The sequence below is a fragment of the Bubalus kerabau genome, chromosome 7 (genome assembly GCF_029407905.1).
Source record: "Bubalus kerabau isolate K-KA32 ecotype Philippines breed swamp buffalo chromosome 7, PCC_UOA_SB_1v2, whole genome shotgun sequence".
NCBI classification, from domain to species: Eukaryota; Metazoa; Chordata; class Mammalia; order Artiodactyla; family Bovidae; genus Bubalus; species Bubalus kerabau.
Window position 1 is genome coordinate 7,183,378 of NC_073630.1, and position 19,211 is coordinate 7,202,588.

Sequence of the window (19,211 nt, forward strand, 5' to 3'; positions counted from 1 at the left end):
AACCTCTCACCATGGGAATTCCCACAGATAACTGCTCCCCTCGTCCTCAGGCTCCTCCTACACTAATGTCCGTGTGAAGGGCTCCATCTTTCTCAGTCTTGATGCTCTGACCCCAGCACTCTGCGTTCTGAACGTCTCGTGAGGTCTCCTGCTGTAGCAGGGCCAGGTGCAGGCCTTCCGGCCTTGCACAGCCTTCCCTGGCGTTGCAGCCCACTTTCTCCGCCAGCTTGCCAGCTCACATCACCGCCTGGTGTGTCCCCTGATCCAGATGCTCTCTGGTGATGAGGAATGACCTGCATCTTCCTACTGCTGAGCTTTCCCTGAATTCTAAAAGCCAGTTTCCCTTCTTTATATCACTGCCTGTCAAAATCTTTTCATCCTTTAAGACTCTTTTGGGTGGGATTTACCTTTTCCAAGAAGCTTTCCCCAAAACTGTCTTCCACTACTTATCAGCTTAGAGAACCTCCTCTGAACCCCCGTCTAACACCTGGACCTCTACTAAGGTCCTTGTCACATTCTACCTTAGCTTGCGATTATTTGTATTTTTGTTTTTTTTTTTTTTCCTTACATTGTTTGTAACTTGAAACCAGAGTCTGTATCTTTTCTCCTTTCTCAATATCCTGTAACTCCCAACACATTGTGCCTTGTGAAGAAGTGTTATTTGAATAACTTTTGTTTCAAGAAAAAATAGGTGCATTAGTTTTTAAAAAGTGAGGAGAATTTTTGCATGTACTTTATCATGTTTAGGGGTAGTATGCTGCTAAGTCACTTCAGTCGTGTCCGACTCTATGCGACCCCATAGACGGGAGCCCACCAGGCTCCCCCGTCCCTGGGTTCTCCAGGCAAGTATGCAGTGTTGGAAATAGTAACATTTTCATATTGTAAATTTTGCATTTTAATAAATGGTTTAATAAAATATATTTTATGAGGCAAGGAATTAAAGTGACTGGGGATCTGGTTACAAAGGTTTTTGAGAGAGGGGGCACAGGAGCCAAGGTGTAATGGTTTGAACGTAATTGCAGGCACGGATGAGGAGAGCATCCTGACTCTGTTGACATCCCGCAGTAATGCTCAGCGCCAGGAGATTGCTGTGGCTTTTAAAACTCTGTTTGGCAGGGTAAGACCGTACTTCCTCCCAAGGTAGAACTGTGAGAGCAGCTTTATCTTTTAAGACTGGTTCGAAAATCTACTGATATTCTTTTGTAAATATCATTCATTTTATGATCCTGACATCCTGTTCCCCCTTTTTTTCTTTTCTAGTTTCTTAGTTATGAGCTGTTAAGATGCTCACCCAGCTTACCTTCATGTGATTGATTTTCTTTGTTTAACACCATAAGTCTCTGAAAGATCTCATGGTGCTAACAGCCCTCTTCCCTTCTGTGTTTCACACTCGGGATTGTTGTATTATCTCCCAGGTGTAAACCTGTATTGCAGCGTGTTTTGTTATGACGCAGTCACAGTCTGGTTCCGTTGGAGTGATGTTTTAATAAATGATTTTTAATTCATTGGTTTAAATGTTCTTACTTGGTTAACAACTCAAAGTAAAAACTAAGTTTGTTACTAAGTGAATTAGTACAGACATGAAAAGCTGAACGTACTTTTGTTATTCTGACAATGTTTGTTCATTATTTCAAGAAACAAATAAAAGGGAAAAAAAAGAAAATGTTTTAAACACAAGTTCTGGTTGCCTGTGTCCTGAAATGGATGCCAAGTACTGCTTTTATCTTTGAAATTACACAGACAAGTTCCCCATAATAGCAACTGTCCTGCAGTAGTCAGGGGCATAGTAATGAACATATCTGTTATGTCCTGGAATACATAATCTGTTATGTTTTAGAATGTATTCTGTATTAGAACACAGCATGTTTTGTATTATAGTATTATTAGATATGGAGAGAAGAGAAAACATTGTTTTGTTTAGATTCGATTAGGCCAAATTTTGTTCCTTGTAAAAATGCATTTATGATTTTTTTGGGGGGTATTTTTTTTGCAATAGACATGGTTCTCAGAACAGTATTTTTAAAATATTTTTAGCTTACCTTAAAAATAGTTTTTAAAATCTCTGAAAGTAAGAAAAACATCTTAAAAACAAATACCTTGACACATGAGTGTCTTTACTTTGCCCAAGTGGTAGGTCAGATGTCAAAAGTACAGCATGCAAAGCTATAGGGTATTGTTTAGCTCATGCATCTTACTTGGAGGTAGGGTTGTCGTTCCTATTTAAGAAGAATCTCCTTAAGTTTCTACCTGGTTCACAACTTTATATTTTCTGTCTACTAGGACCTTCTGGATGACCTGAAATCAGAACTGACTGGAAAATTTGAAAAATTAATCGTGGCTCTCATGAAACCGTCTCGGCTTTATGATGCCTATGAACTGAAGCATGCTCTTAAGGTAAAAAGATGAGTGCAAGGAACATTCTTGTCATGAATAATATTATTTTGTGTTGGTAATTACTTGATGGTGTTTTTTATATTAAAACAAACTGATTTCACTGAGGGTTTCTTGAAGGACAGAATTGTAGGAGGCAATAAGAAAATGAGGGGAAAAAATGACAAGTGTGTTATTTAACCCTTTTGTATAGTTAACTCGATAATAGTGTTTTTTTTAATTTTTAATATATTTTACAGACTTTTATGTTTTATTTCATGCTTGTTTCCTAATTTTGAGATATGTTTGCAAAATGTTACAGATTAGTTATTTAGTCCTTTAGTTTGGAAAGTTACCTGATTAGGAAACAATATTGTCAATAGTTTTAGCTTAAAAGATGAAGTTTTGAAGAGAGCTTTGGGACTTTGAGATAAGAAGGATTTTCTAGTACCTTTTTGTACTTTTCTGTACTTCTGAATACTAAAATGAAGCAGCTGGTAAGCTTGATATAATTTCATTATAGCAAGTAACTTAAATGTATATTCCCTTGCCTGGTGTTTGGAATGTTGTATAAAATATGACTACACTGAATCATTTGTTTAGGTTTACGGGACTGGAAGTAACTCAGCCGTTAGTATCTAGGTTTTGCATGAGCAAACTGAAATTAACAACTAGATCATCATGTAGCTCAGGTGAAGGGAAGAGAGGGCTTGTCAAGTTAGAACTTTTCTATGCTGCTTCATTTTCTTACAGTGATTCTCTGGAATAAAGAAAATCTTTTTTCAGCCTTCTGAAATGTTAGTAGTAGCTAAAATTTTGCCAGAACGTAAACCTAGTTTTTTTTCAGTGTTTCATTTTTGGTACAGAAATATAAAGAAATCAAGTCTCCAGTATGTTACCTTTTAAAATTAAGTTCAGCTGTGTCATTGCTTGTATCTTCTAGTTTAGCAATGTAGATAAGACTTTGATCAGGAAGGAAAACAAACTACAATTACTCTTCAAAACTAAAGTGCCACTTCCTTTATAGTGACCCAATAACTGGTTCCTAATAACTAAGCCATGCTACATTTATTGTTACTTTCATTATAGAGTTTCCCTGTGATCCATAGAGCACTTAATTTGAGGGCAGAGTTGTTTATGTTTCGAGGTACATATGATATAAGTATCAGTGATCGTCTGTGTAAATTTATGTACATTTTTCATTTTAATATTTTACTATTTTTATTATTTCCTGTTTCATTAAAATGTTTCATTTTTAAACTATTTAGAATTAAACTGATAAAATTACAAATTTATGTGATCTGCTATATATTATGTATACACATAACATACAATAAACATTTTTTATTAGACAAAAAAATGATAAAATTGTCTTTAGAAAGAAAATATGAAATATTGTATTTCTATAACTAATAGAACCCATATACAAGAAGTGAATGTTATATTGGATAATATTTCTGTATTTTGCAGTTTTAATAACAGCTATTCTGAAAAAATCCTTTTCTTTTTAATCTTATTAGCATTTTTTTTTCTATAAAAAAATAAATCTTCAAACAGGGAGCTGGGACAGATGAAAAAGTCCTGACAGAAATTATTGCGTCAAGGACACCTGAAGAACTGAGAGCCATAAAACAAGTGTATGAAAAAGGTAAATGTTTCGAATTATGTTTCCCTTCATTTCTACTGTCACTGTTCCATTTCTCTAAAGTGAATGCAGTTCTTTAGCGTTCCAGGAGGTAGACCATGCACAAATGGATGAGTGAGTGAATGAGTAAACAGATAAGCAACAGTTCAAAGTAGTTTCTTTTTCAGGAGAAAAAGACTGCCTTTTTTCTGTACCTGTAACTATTCTAGTATTTGTAAGAACCTTCTGATGAGGATGGAGCTTATTTTCACACAGGATTTACAGTCAGTGTAGGAATATACAGGTTGTCTCTTTTACATTAAATTTAAGATGTAAGTGGTCCTTCTTCCTTAAAAATATTGCTTTATGTTAGTAGAAGTTATGGAGAAGGCAATGGCACCCCACTCCAGTACTCTTGCCTGGAAAATCCCATGGGTGGAGGAGCCTGGTAGGCTGCAGTCCACGCGGTCGCTAAGATTCGGACACGACTTCACTTTCACTTTCTCTTTTCAGTTTCATGCATTGGAGAAGGAAATGGCAACCCACTCCAGTGTTCTTGCCTGGAGAATCCCAGGGACGCAGGAGCCTGGTGGGCTGCCATCTATGGGGTCGCACAGAGTTGGACACGACTAAAGCGACTTAGTAGTAGTAATAGAAGTTAAAAGTTACTGAAAAGGAAACCTCGCCCAAATCAGAGGTGATAATGTCTTGAGTACATGTACGTTGTTTTAGCTAAGCACAGTACTTGACTACTCTGCATTTTGACTTTTCTTTTTGGTGTATTTTTTTTTTTTAAATACATTTTTGAGTGTGTGTTGAAAAAAAAATCTTTGATTTGATCTGAAGCATATCCTGTTAATGGAACCAAAAGAATGTAATGAAAGGTAGAAGTAGAGAGTTCTTTTCTCATCAGATTTTCTGTAGAGGACTCTGCCCTCTGCCTGGCTGAGGAGGATCAGACCATCCAGGCTGTCAGTAGGCCTCCAAGCCTAGTGCCTACAGCTTGGAAAACAGGTCCCTCTCTCGCCATTAGTTTGTTCATCTTAGAAATGACACTGGAACCCAGCTAATTAGAACTGTGAAATCTGTGGCAACTAAATAATGACCTTTTGAAGTCCTGGGTCTTTCTTTGCTGCTCCTGTTTTTATCATTGGATAGGTCCAAGCCACTAAAGCAAAGGGGCTATATGTATCTCAGCTGCAGCTGATCACTGTTGATTCTTACCTGGTATAATATTCAGATATCTCTTTCCGGGGATGTTGACACTGGTGAGTGAGCCTTTGTACTGCTGGATGGCAGATGCGGTGCCCTAAGAGCATAGTAACTGTGTGTGGTCCGTCCATTCCCTGTGTTCGTGTGCACTAGCTCTGTGTCCAGCAGTGTACTGGCTGTCGTGAAGGATGCAAAAGATGCTCCTGTCCTCAAGGAGTTTGCAGTCTGTTTAGGGGTGACGTGACTTAGAAAAACTTCAAGAGTTACAGGCTAGTAAAGTTCAAAATGTGTTTAATGCAGAGAAGAGAAGTCATTGTGGCTTTGGGTGTTAAGGGAGGTTTCACAGTGCAGTCGGACACTGAGCCAGGGTTTGCAGGCGGGATAGGCTTTGTGTGGGTGAAGTGGGCATTTTCGGTCCCATGTACCCCGAGTGCTGTGGTGTGGAGACAGGGTTGGGGACAGAGAGAACCTGACTGGTGGAGGGATATGCACGTCCACTGTGGAGATAGGCTAAACGGAACAGCTGCAGTCAGCCTCTGTTACAGGTGGTCTCGTACAGCTAGAGTAGAAGCTTGGGCATGCTTCAAAGGTGCTGTAAGCTCCTGAATGGATGGTGGGGGGACAAAAGGGACAATTGAGGGAGTGGGGAGACTTAAGAGACTGATTAGGTAGCTGTATTAGGGCAGGTAAGCTGGCCAGTTGTGGCTCAGCCTAGGTTGGTGGGAGGTATGAGGCAAATACATCAGAAAGAGGAGAAATATTTAAAAGCATTTGATGGTTGATTATATATGTATAGGTGTTGGAGTAAAGGAAGGAATAAAAAATTTCCATCAAAGTTTTTGTATTTGAGCAACTGATTGAAATAGATATGTATCTCTTTTGTACTTCTAGAAGTAGAAGTTTCAAGCTTTTAAAGTTTGTCTCCTTTCAAATAACGAAGTATTTAAATGCCTTGGAGTAACACCTTCAGTGGGCTTAGTGGTAAAGCCTCTGCCTGCCAATGCAGGAGATGCAGGTCTGATCCCTGGGTTGGGAAGATCCCCCGGAGAAGGAAATGGCAACCTACTCCAGTATTCTTGCCTGGAGAATTCCATGGACAGAGGAGCCTGGTGTGGTATCGTCCATGAGATCACGGAAGACACCATTAGCGACAGACTTTCACTTCAGTACCTTCAGTAGCCGGTAGAGAGACAGTGAAAGGTGCCTCTAGACTTGTGCAAATCCTGGTTCTCCCCTTTGCTGTGGTTTTATGTTGAACAGCTGGAAATAGAGGGGGGAAAGACATATTTAAAAATATCCCTGCTGTCTCTCAGAAATAACTCTGTTGCAGAGGAGAAATATCTTGTTAGGAAAAGGCCATTCCCCAAAGGAAAAAAACTCAGAATATTAGAGTTTATTAGACCTTAGGAGATGAATCATGTAAAATATTTGAAAGGAAAGCAAAGCAAAAATTTGAAATTAAGATTGATTATATTTTAGAGGCTTTCCAGCACCATCTGGTATCTACAGTTGAATAACTGCATTGGTTGAGAGCATTTCTTAAAAGACTAAGTCATGATTTAGGTTTGAACCAAATGCTTTTGGAAGACTGTTTTCATCCAGCCTCTCACTCAAAGCATTTACCCTTCAGTCTGTAGAACACTCAGAGAAGGATAAACTATTATGCTAATCAAACATTTCTTCTTTCCTGTCTCTTCCATTTGATTCACGTGGCAAAATACCCTTTTGTAGTTGACAGAAGCTGAAAATAAGTGACATTATTCTGTTGCAGAGTATGGCTCGAGCCTGGAAGATGATGTGGTGGGGGATACTTCAGGGTACTACCAGAGGATGTTGGTGGTCCTCCTTCAGGTATTGGCTAGAGACTGTTTGTGGTTTGACTAAAAATCTAAAGCTGGACCAGTCTGAAACTGGTTCAGTAAGGCCACTTAAAATTCTTGTAATTATTTCTGGTACTTGCTTGATTCCGGCTGTGTGGTGCCAGTGTGTGTTTGTGTTTCAGCATATCTGACCTGAATTCTTAATAGCTAACTCATAGTTGCTTCTTTTTTTTTAATACCACTATCCTCTTTTATTCATAGATTTTAAAACCAAAAGGGTTAGGTTGGTTTTGAACAGTGCTTGTATGATAACCTAAAATATTGCAGAATTGGTAAGATCTTAATAAAAGCATATTATTCCTAAGAGAAAAAACTTTATGTGCATAACCCTCTGGTGGAACTGTTGTTTTTTTTCGAATGAAAATGCTCATGTCATCCAATAATGTGACATATCTCTTCTAGGCTAATAGAGACCCTGACACTAGAATTGATGAAGCACAGGTTGAACAAGATGCTCAGGTAAGTGGGACTTAGGTGATGAGTTTATTATGACAGAAATGAAAAGAAAACCATGCTAATGGAAAACCATGACGTCTTATAATAGCATCTAAAAGTAACCTAATGGGTTATTTACAAATCACAAGACACATGTAAGTCAGTGTCGCTCATTTTGATCTGAACAACAAGATATTTTATCCCAAAGCTGAAACAGAAAAAAATAAATTGCATATAAATATTGAATTCCACCTGGATGTGTTACTTTTCTTTAGATTATGGAACACACCCCAAATAGAGAATTTTACAGGAAAACCAGGTGTTATGAATGCTACTGGCAATGTGGCAGTCAGTTTCTTGGCAGGAAAAGACAAAGAAAAAATAAAGTATTTTAGTAATACATGGTGTTTTATTACATAAGAAATGACACGTTATTGTAGTATTTGAAGATTGCATCTCCTTTTCCTTGATAGAATTATAAATAGAATTGTCCTTTCGTCAGTTGCTCTTCAGCAAATCCCTAATGACATTTTTGTACCTAAGTTGCTTTTAAATCCCATTATAGTCTGAATGTGGTTTGTTAAGTAGTCACATGTAGGAAATAAGTGTTGCGAAATTTGAAACATGAGACCTGAAAACTGGAAAATGTTAATAAAGGAATTACTTGGGTTCCCAGAAGCAGATACCCTAGTCCTGTCTCTCCGGTCACGTTTCCCACGTAGGCTAACCTCGGAGATAGTGTGGGTTTGGTTCTGGACCACCACCCGAAAGTGACTATCAGAATAAAGCAAGTTACAGAAATTGTCCTGGTTTCTCAGTGCATATAAAAATTATGTTTATGTGATACTTCAGTAACTGTACAGTAGCATTATATCTAAAAACAGTGTATCTCCCTTAAATGAACAGTGCTCGAGCTCAGTTGCAAAGTTGTGTCCAACTCGTTTCAAACTGATGGACTGTAGCCTGTCAGGTTCCTCTGTCCATGGGATTCTCCAGACAAGAATACTGGAGTGGGTTGCCGTTCCCTTCTCCAGGGGATCTTCTCAACCCAGGGATTGAATCTGTGTTTCCTGCATTGGTAGGCAGATTCTTTACCACTGTGCCACCTGGGAAGCCTTAAATAAAACTACTTCATTGCTAAAAAAATGCCAAAACAACTACATAGTAACATCAAAGATCACTGATCACACATCACCATGACAAACATAATAATAATGAAAAGTTTTGAAATGTGAGAATTATCACAATGTGACCCAGAGAGACAAAAGTGGGCAAACATTGTTGGAAAAATGGTTCTGGTAAACCTGCCTGACTCAGGGTTGTTTACAAACCTTCAGTTTGTGAAAAATGAAATATCTGTAAAGCATGCAATAAAGTGGTATGCCTGTAATAAAATATAAAATTTTGATTGTTAGTTATTCACCATTGAAAGAGAAAAAGCTATATTCACTCCTCCAGTTGACGGTTCGCTGTGAAGCAGCCTTTGGATATGTGATCTGACTTTGTTAATAGAAAAGAGGAGAACGTTATTCTAATCTAAATTGGGTTGATATCGTTATGGTGTTCGGATGCTATCATCTCTGTGTGGCTGGAGAAGGAAAAGGAAATGAATGTGTGCAGGGGGCTGTCTGAAGTATTTGACGTTTTCCTCATTATCCCTTATAAAATGCAAACCTGCTGTGTCCCATCTCTGTTTAAAACCTTAAAAACCTTCAGTGGAGCCAAGTGTCTGCAGGATAAAGTTCAGGCCCCTAAATGTGGTTTTATCATCTCTCGCTTTCTTACGCCTCCAGCTTTCTCCTCCTGCCCTGCCTCCACTCCGTCACCTCTTCCTCCTCAGGGCTCAGCCCTCCTGTTGGCTCCTTGCAGGTTGCCCTGCCCGATGCCCACGTGCACCGGGTGCTCCTTGCAGGGGAGACGGGAGCATCTCAAGCTTCCTGTCACGGCGGTGCCACCTGACCTAGAAGCTGTCTGTTGACCTGAGTGCCCACTCAGGGCATAGGATTAGCACTCAGTAAAGAACTAATGAATGAACCAGTGCATAACTCTTAACATAGAGGGCATCATTTCCATTCTATGAGGAATGAATGAAGGAATGAGGAAGCTGAAGCTCAGGGGTTTGAGAAACAAGCCCGTGGCCCCCACTGAGTTGCACTGGAGCTGGAATTTCCACCTGTGCTTATCTGCCTCTGAAGCCCTTCCTCTCTCACTAGACCACAGTCTTGCTGTTCTTACCTGTTAGTTCCTCTCTCTTATTTCTCCCTCCCCAAAATGTGCTTATTGAAATAGATTGGAAGGAAAGATATAGCTTCGCCTTGGCCTTGAGGGAACAAAGCTGACGCAGCCCACACACTCGTACTCCCCGACCTTAGGGCTTTGAGTGTGGTTGAGATGAGCCTGTGCCTTCCAGGTGGGCGTTGTGTGCACTTCTCTAGGAGCCGTGCTGGTCCTCACACTCTGAGTCTCAGGAGTGGAATCCTGGCTCCTTCTCAGGGGCCGTGGGCACCGTGAGAGGAGCAGCTTCAGCCATCTCTGGTACCCGCAGCGAGGCCTGCGTTAGCGGGCGGGGGACTGCTTTTGTGCTGGGAGCCCTGCTGCAGGGTGAGACCACGGAGTGCGAACGGGGCATTCTCACCTCCATTTCACTGATTCCTCTGCTCAGAGCACGCACTGTAAAGAGGTGCCTCTCAGGCTTGCAATGTGCCTGTAAATCCCTTGAGTGTGAAAGTGTTAGTCACTCAGTCAGTGTCTGACTCTGTGCGACCCCATGGACGGTAGCCCGCCAGGCTCCTCTCTCCAGGGGATTCTCCAGGCAGGAACACTGGAGTGGGTTGCTGTTTCCTTCTCCAGAGGATCTTGCCAACCCAGAGACTGAACCCCGGTCACCTGCATTGCAGGCAGATTCTTTACTATCTGAGCCACAGGGAAACCCCAGTGAGAATTTCAGATTTCATAATTCAGAGTAATCCAAGACAACTAAAGGGCCCTTTCATAAGCTTTTGAATTTTTTTCTCTGCTGATACCTGGCACCAAGAAGATTCTTATTATTTCAGGGATTTGGTAAGCCTCAGTGAGTCATTCACCTGGCAATTGAACATTCTGTAGATAATTCACTTGTTTAAAAAACATTTTTAGTATGTTGATCTGATTTTACTTCTTCCCGCACCAAATCTTTGTTTTATACTTTCTATGGAGAGAAAGTTGAGCTCTTAAAGGAAGGAGGGACAAGGGAATCAATATTGAATTCCTTCTATTGATTGCCTAACACTGTTCCATGAATTCATCATGTGAGCTATAGAATTTCCATCAGTAACTATAGAAACAGTATTCCTGTGTAGATGAAGACACTGAGGCCTAAGAAGCGATTAAGAATTCATCTAAGATAAATAAATACAAACACAGATAAATACAAGGCCCAGGTAAATGGCACCCCACTCCAATACTCTTGCCTGGAAAATCCCATGGATGGAGGAGCCTGGTGGGCTGCAGTCCATGGGGTCGCGAAGAGTCAGACACGACTGAGCGACTTCACTTTCACTTTTCACTTTCATGCATTGGAGAAGGAAATGGCAGCCCACTCCAGTGTTCTTGCCTGGAGAATCCCAGGGATGGGGGAGCCTGGTGGGCTGCCGTCTATGGGGTCGCACAGTGTTGGACACGACTGAAGCGACTTAGCAGCAGCAGCAGCAGATCTTTTTTTGATTCCTAAACCTCTGTATTCTTCATGGGAATCGGAGGTTATCACACTGCTTGGGGGAACTGAAAAGCCCCTTCTTACAGAAGCGGGAGAGTGAGGAAGTGTGACGATCCCTCAGCTAAAACAGCTCCATGGATATTGGGCCATTTTAACCCTTACCTTAAGATAAAATAAAAACTTTTAAATATTGCTCTGACCGTGCCATCATTATTATTGCGTATGATTTATTTAGTATTAGGTTTTTTTCTTAATACTTTGGATGTGCTGCGTAGCTTGTGGGTTCCTAGTTTCCTGATGAGGTATGGACCCCATACCCCCTGCTATGGAAGTGCCAAGTCAACCCCTGGGCCACCAGGTTCCCTAGGAGTAGTTTTAGACTAGATAATGATTCCAAACATAATTCTTACAAGAAAATTAGGGGACTATAGTTAAAAATAGCCATCTTACCAGTTAATTCCATGCAAGCTATAGCTACTAGAGAATAACCCTAGAAATATAAAACAATTGATAAGAAAGGAGAGCTTCAGCAGTGCATGCATTATTGTACAGGGTGAGTAATTCCCCACTTTTAAGTGTTAATGTATGTATATGTCTTACGTCTATGTGAGAACATTCTAGAGGTAGTAGCCAGTATCTTCAGAAAGTTGATAATTCTTGGTAATTTAAATTTTCTTATTTACGTTTTTTCTCTGTTTTATAAAATTTATCAATGAATGTGTTATTTTATAATTAGATTAAAAAAGTTACCTTAAGAGGTCTGTACCATCCTGATATGGTTCTAAAGTTTAGATACTTGCAAGACTCTTGTAATAACTTTTTAGTTTTGAAGAACATGCTCACATGACCAGGATTGATACTGTTTATTTTAATCATTAAAATAAGTTAATTTCGATATGGGGTGTGAATGTGTTTCTCTGGAAGTGTAAAAGAAAATAGATCTAGCAGTAGTATCACCTGTATTCTCAAACATACTGTGACCAAAAATTCTGCATCCAAACACCTGCTTTGGTCACCTCCTGTCATTTGTTTCGCCTCCTGTGGGCATAAGGACAGCTCAGTAGTAGTCTCAGCAATTGCATTTGGCTTGCTGTAATAGTATACTTACCTTGAAATGATTAAAATGGTAGTATAGACATTATAGGAGAAGGTAATGGCACCCCACTCCAGTACTCTAGCTTGGAAAATCCCATGGGCGGAGAAGCCTGGTAGGCTGCAGTCCATGGGGTCGCGAAGAGTCAGACACGACTGAGCGACTTCACTTTCACTTTTGACTTTCCTGCATTGGAGGAGGAAATGGCAACCCACTCCAGTGTTCTTGCCTGGAGAATCCCAGGGATGGGGGAGCCTGGTGGGCTGCCGTGTATGGGGTCGCACAGAGTCAGACACGACTGAAGCGACTTAGCAGCAGTAGCAGCATAGATATTATAAAGATTGATTCTTTGACTTTTAATGAATTACTGACGTCTCAATATGTGGGCTCAGATTTAATGATGATGTTTGTGAATAATTCTTTCAGCAATGATATGAATATTGGAGAGTATATTCTTTTGCATGTAAAAAAAATATATAGACACTCAAACTGTTCAACAAATGTATGTTAAGTGCCTGCTGTATGCCAGGCACTGTGCTATAGTCACAGCCTTTAAAAACGTTCATGTGATCTCTTACAAATGGGAAAACTTTGTAGCTAGCATTGGCTAAATTTCAGTTGTAAAGAGACTATGGAGTTTTATCACATGTTATTGAACAACTACAGAGCAAGCATAACACACGTCACAGACCCCTTCCTGGTCTGTGAATGGGTGGTGTATGAGCAGTGAGGTAATCAGGACTCTCCACCACACATGTCCTTGCTCTTGAATGATTGCAAGTCATGGTAGACACTTTGGAAACATTTAACCGAGCACTGTTGTCCTGCTTTACAGTTTTGACCCTTTAATTTTCTGCGGCAGAGTTCAGTGGTGAGCTTTGAAGTGGCTCCAAACTTAGTGAACTGAGTTTCAGAGTAGGAAATATTAGAATTGAAATATAAATAGGAGTCAGGCAAATTAATATTCAGGGAAAACAGCACATGTGTGATTAAGAACCTGGAAATGAGATGGGAGAACAATTTTGAAGTTGAATTTTTTTTATAGGCTTTGTTCCAGGCTGGAGAACTGAAATGGGGAACAGATGAAGAAAAGTTTATTACCATCTTTGGAACACGAAGTGTATCTCACTTGAGAAGAGGTGAGTGAGAAAAATGCGTATGATACAGGTACTTTGATTAATTTTGAAATTAAAGAGCCAGTATGCCAAAATACCTGATGCATAACAGGCTTTTACTGAATGAATCTGGTTTGTTTTTTTCTTCCTTTGGTGACCTTGGGAAATCGCATAATTCTCTTTGCTGCCATTGTAGGTTTTACAAAACTCGAGACCCTTATTCTGCTCTTTGCTGTCAGGGTAATGAGGGAGGTAGGCCACTGGATAGTTACTCATAGTCACATATCACCGAGCTGTAGGTGGTACTTCAGAGCTCCGCTGTGGATTTTCATCCGTTCTTCTAGCGGGTGGTAGTGAGTTCAGTTGCGAGTAACAGGGAACCCTGCCGAGAGTGGCTTTAGGGTGGGGCTCTCTGTCGGGCGTTACTTGGGTGGTTTGGCAGGACCCAGGCTCTTTCTGCTTGCTGCTCAGCTGTTCTCTGCTCTGGTTCTCTTTCTCATGCTCCGTACCTCATTGTCACAAGACGGCTGATGTTTTCACAGCAAAAAGACAAGGGTAAACTAATGCTATTCGTCCATTCAGTTCAGTTCAGTTCAGTCCCTCAGTCGTGTCCGACTCTTTGCGACCCCGTGAATCGCAGCACACCAGGCCTCCCTGTCCATCACCATCTCCCGGAGTTCACTCAGACTCACATCCATCGAGTCAGTGATGGCATCCAGCCATCTTATCCTCTGTCATCCCCTTCTCCTCCTGCCCCCAATTCGTCCATTACTTTTAGTTAATAAGGAAAGAGAGATTTTTCAGAATCCCCTCCAGCAAATTTACCTTTGGGTCTTATTGGTTATAACTAGCAAGGAGGGGCTGGGAAATGAGTGAACAAAGAACATTTATGATCTGTTGTTTTGAGCTTGGCACATTGAGACTCTGAGCAAAATCAAGGTTTGTCAGCAAGGATAAAGGCAAAATTTGTGTTTGCTCAGACAGTACCTGGTTAGAGTAAATGTCTTCTTTCTGGAAAGAGTGGTTCCTATGTAATTAAGAAATTGTCTTCATGTTTTCTAGTGTTTGACAAATACATGACTATATCCGGGTTTCAAATTGAAGAAACCATTGACCGGGAGACTTCTGGCAATTTGGAACAGCTTCTCCTTGCTGTTGGTAAGTAATTTTATAATGTATATAATATTCATGGTGTTAAGAGCTAAAGAACTTTATTCAGTTGAAGCTATATGTAAAAAATAACCATCAGTTTCTTTATATTAAAAGAGAGCTTAATCATGACATATGGGTGAAGCAAACGCTTAGATTTCCAATTCGGAATCTGCTTAGATGTTGCAAAAAAGTGAACTATCTGGTTATTTCATTTTATCTTATGGGAACACTAAGATAATTTTTTTTAGAAATCACTTTAAAGTGGCATTAAAAATATTACTATTTCATTGTGAACTTGAAGTATGGGCATTGTTATCTCAAGAGGTAAACATTTTTCTTGTAGATGTTATTTCTGATACCCGTGGAGTTTTTTGTTTAGAATACCATTGTCACAGTTTTGAAGCACACTGAGAAGTTGGGATCTGATTTAGAAAAAGTATCTTTGCTATACTGGAAAATGTGATAGTGGTTATTAACCTGAGGAAATAGTTTAGAATTTTATTTTAGCTAAATATTCACAGTAACGTGGAAAATTGGAGGACCGAGTTTGTGCATTTTACTGTAGTATTATTACATACTCTCCAGATCCAGGGAACATCTAGTTTGTGAGTTTGCTGTAGTCCCAGTGTCCATATGGGTTTGGAGTGAACCTCTGTCTGCTGTTTGTTCCAAGTATATGGTGCTGAGCTGAAGTTTTTGTGCTGTCTGTCTTCTGGAAAATAAGCTCAATGTGTGCACGAACCAGCAGTAACAGTAGCCTTTCATTTCGATCTGTAGTTAATGAAATTTAATAGAAATCTTTTAGATGGTCCGTTCAAAATAGAATGCACAGAAAAGTTATGACAGTTTTAGTTACCAGTGGCTGTTTTTCTTAAGCATTGGAAAAGAGAAAATACAGCCTCCAATCAGCGATTTGTTATTTTTGTATATTAAGTGTTCCTTTTCTTTTTTTGGCCATACCATGCAGCTTGTGGGATCTTAGTTCCCCAACCAGGGACTGAACCCAAGCCTTTGGCAGTGAGAGCACGGGGTCTTAACCACTAGACCACTGGGGAATTCCCTGTTTTTGAATATTAAGGAACTTTTATATGATAGTTTCTGAAGCTAGTGGACTTGAGTTCTGAGGAGTCCTAACATAACAGTAGATGTGTACATATTCAGGGAATGTGCTCTTCTGTTTGGGTGTTTCTACCAAAATGGGCAAGTCTCATATGGCTCTGTGTGAATCATGGATATTATAGAATACAGAGGGAATACCTAGATTAAGATTACAGGCAGATAGTCTGAGGTTTGCCAGATTACATAGGGTAATGGTGTACATTGTTTGCTTGAATATATTGAAATGAAAACTCCTAGGAGATTTGTATAATTCGTGGGGATGAAGAAGGTTGTGGCTTAACGGCGCAGGCTGCCAAAACTTCGGCAGAAAGGTGGTCATAGCAGAAAGGGGGTGACAACCGTGCAGCAGCCCCTGTGCCGCGTGCCTTTCTGTGTAGACTTCAGAACTCTGAGGAGGACTCAAGCCACCGTCTGTGGAGATGCTCTGTAGCAAGGAAATCAGAGCAGCTTGTGAATGAGCAGCTCTTTCACCTGCGTTACTTTCATACTTGTGTTTAAGAAGAGCCACAGGCATGAGGCACCTTTGATTTTAAGTACTTAATCCTTTTCACATGAGAATAGCATGTGACCATTATATTTATTTTCTTAGTGAAATCCATTCGCAGTATACCTGCCTACCTTGCAGAAACCCTCTACTATGCTATGAAGGTAAGTGCATGCCTTGAATCTTCTATCTAAATTATCTCTCTAATATATTTTAGAGAACAGACCTTGAGGTTTTTTTTTTTTCCCCCTCCTTAAAACAGGTGGTTGAATTCTACTACTTGTTTTACTTTATTGACTCACCCAACTCAGGAGAGTTTGATGCTATAATTGATATTTTTAAACAATGTGTGTCTCTCTTTTTCTTTTTCAAAGGGAGCTGGAACAGATGATCATACCCTCATCAGAGTTGTGGTTTCCAGAAGTGAGATTGATCTGTATAACATTAGGAAGGAGTTTAGGAAGAATTTTGGCACCTCTCTTTATTCCATGATTAAGGTAGTAAAACCTTTCTTTAAATTATGTTTGGAAATCCTCAGCGGGACAATAAATAGCATGGAAGACATGGATGGGAGAACCCGATTCTTCTGTCAACTTTAAAATTCTAGTGGTGTGATTAGAGCTCTGAGGTACAGAATTTGGCATAGTGTCTCCTGAAGTGCAGATGCTGGCTCCCGGGTGAAGGGTTGGCTCTTGGTGAGGCTGAGGCTCCAGGTGAGCTTAGGGGCGTTATTTAGTAGTGGTGACAGATGACTCACTAAATCCAGTCTTGTCCACAGGAGTGTTTGTTCTTTCTGCCTTTTATCAGTTCCAGCTGTCTTTATCAGTTTCGCCTTTCTTTTATTAATGTATCGGTCTTTTCTTTCTTGTCTGTTATCACCTGGTTTCTAGTATTGGTTCATAGTTCAGCAAAGAACCAAACAGGTCATATTAGGTATAAATAAAGAGCTTAAGTATTGCTATCATTTTTGTTCTTTTAAAAGCAAGGGACACTGGTTTGTGATTAAATTTGGCTTAAAGCCTTCTGTGTTTTTCTTCTCCCTCCCTCCCCCCACCACCGCCACTCCCTCCACACCACCTTCATTCCTTCCCTCCTTCCTTCCTGTCTCTGTCTTTCTGTTTGATAAAGGGGAATGTGGGTTGTGTGCAGAGCAGCGTTTCAGTTGAGCAGGCTTTTTCCTTGTGTGCGTGTGTGAGATGTGGCTCAGCTGATGGGCACTACAGAGTCCTCCCAATGACTCAAAGCTTGAAACATAACCAATCACACATATCTGTGCATGGGACGAGCAGAGGCAAAATGTACCTTGCCCTCCTGTCTGAGGCAAAGCCATACAGCCAGGCAGTCCCAGTGTGGCCCACCCCCCATGGCCAGACATATACTGTGTGACAGAGACTTAAGTTTGTTCAGAAAGCTTGAGTTGAACATGGTTATAAAAGCTTCCCTGTTCGCTGTGTTACTGGAGGGGAGAACACACTTCACTGTCTTTGACAGGACTGAGCTTTTAAGGGGTAAAATTAAAAGGTAAACATCAGTCTCATCAGTAGGATATTCTCTGTAACATCCCTGATGTGAAATCACTCGGAGAAAAGTCATATGAATAAAACATGTTACCAGATCTGTCTTAATGTTTTCTTTTCTGTGGCTTCTGTGAGTCATAAAGGTTAACGGAGTGCATTTGGGTTTCAGGGGGACACGTCTGGGGACTATAAGAAAGCCCTCCTGCTGCTCTGTGGAGGCGAAGATGACTGACGGGAGCCTGGGGAGCTGCCCCGCGCCGTGTCTGCCCGGCACCACTGCCTTCCTGCAGCGCAGCTCACCGCACTCTGCACGCCAGTGCTGAGCACACTGCCTTACTCACGCTAGCATGCTGTGGCCAAAACATAAATGTTGTAGAAGAACGTAGCAGTGCTCCTTTCTGATCTTTAGTTAAGATCTTTCTCTTTAACTGTTGTAGCACTAAAGTGTACTTATGTTACTAGGACTAAAGTCTGGATCATTTATATTTTCCTGTAAGAGGCAGACTGCTTTCAGCCTTTTTAAAAAGCTTCATTTATATTAAATTGATAACCATATTACCTTAATCGGAACCTTAGCCTTGAAATTGTGAACTCCTAGAAGTGTTATTAATCATGTTTGCTACCAAGTTAAACCAAAAAAAGTATAATGGTTGCAGTCAAAAGATTAATGAATAATAAACATATCCGTCTTCCTGAATTTCTCGTGGGTGTATGTCTAGAAAACTTATTTGATTTACATATTGAACAAGAATATATTTTTTTCAGGCTAATCAGTTGACAGTGTTATCAGTTGACAACTGAATTGTCAAAAGTTATTACAAGTTGACTTTTGGTTGAAAAGCATGAAATAGCAACACTGCAGAATGAATTTCCTATGCGTAGGGGATGAGGGAGGAGTTGAAGCTGGGGGGCTTCCCTGGTAACTCAGACGGTAAAGCACCCGCCTGCCGATTCGGGAGACTTAAGAGATGCTGGAGTGGGGAAGATCCCCTGGGAAACGCAGTGGCTACCCACTCCAGTATTCTTGCCTGGAGAATCCCCTGGACTCTTAGAGGAGCCTGGTGGGCTACAGTCCATGGGGTTGCAGAGTCAGACACAAATTACCAACTAAGCACATACATAGCATGTAGTAAGCCATTAAGCGTTCTCATTTATTGGTAGCATGTTTATGTGGGCATCAGTTAAAGCAATGCTAACACTACTTGCTTATTGGAAAAGTTGATTTAAAAACTTAAACTAAAAAATAAAACCCAAACATTCCTGATGTGAAAGTCACTCGGAGAAAAGTCGTATGAATAAAACATGTTACCAGATCTGTCTTAATGTTTTCTTTTCTGTGGCTTCTATGAGTCATGAAGGTTAATGGAGTGCATTTGGGTTTCAGGGGGCACATCTGGGGACAGCCCTCCTGCTGCTCTGTGGAGGCGAAGATGACTCATGTGAGCCTGGGGAGACGCCCCACACCATGTATATCTTTTCCATCTGTTTTATCTTAAGTAGAAAAACGGCAGATCCT

At 40.5% G+C, this 19,211-nt stretch overlaps 1 protein-coding gene across 2 annotated transcripts in view; it reads left to right on the forward strand.

Moving 5' to 3' along the window:
• ANXA5 (annexin A5) overlaps positions 1 to 19,008 on the forward strand; it is a 32,983-nt gene extending 13,975 nt beyond the window's left edge. For both annotated transcript variants that reach the window (XM_055587583.1, XM_055587585.1), the window contains exons 4-13: positions 1,023 to 1,117; positions 2,281 to 2,394; positions 3,928 to 4,018; positions 6,978 to 7,057; positions 7,489 to 7,545; positions 13,354 to 13,447; positions 14,486 to 14,581; positions 16,284 to 16,342; positions 16,553 to 16,675; positions 17,865 to 19,008. In XM_055587583.1, the coding sequence (XP_055443558.1) occupies positions 1,023 to 1,117; positions 2,281 to 2,394; positions 3,928 to 4,018; positions 6,978 to 7,057; positions 7,489 to 7,545; positions 13,354 to 13,447; positions 14,486 to 14,581; positions 16,284 to 16,342; positions 16,553 to 16,675; positions 17,865 to 17,927 (872 nt within the window). In that variant the 3' untranslated portion in view covers positions 17,928 to 19,008. The remainder of the gene's footprint in view (positions 1 to 1,022; positions 1,118 to 2,280; positions 2,395 to 3,927; positions 4,019 to 6,977; positions 7,058 to 7,488; positions 7,546 to 13,353; positions 13,448 to 14,485; positions 14,582 to 16,283; positions 16,343 to 16,552; positions 16,676 to 17,864) is intronic.
• The last annotated feature ends 203 nt before the right edge of the window (positions 19,009 to 19,211 follow it).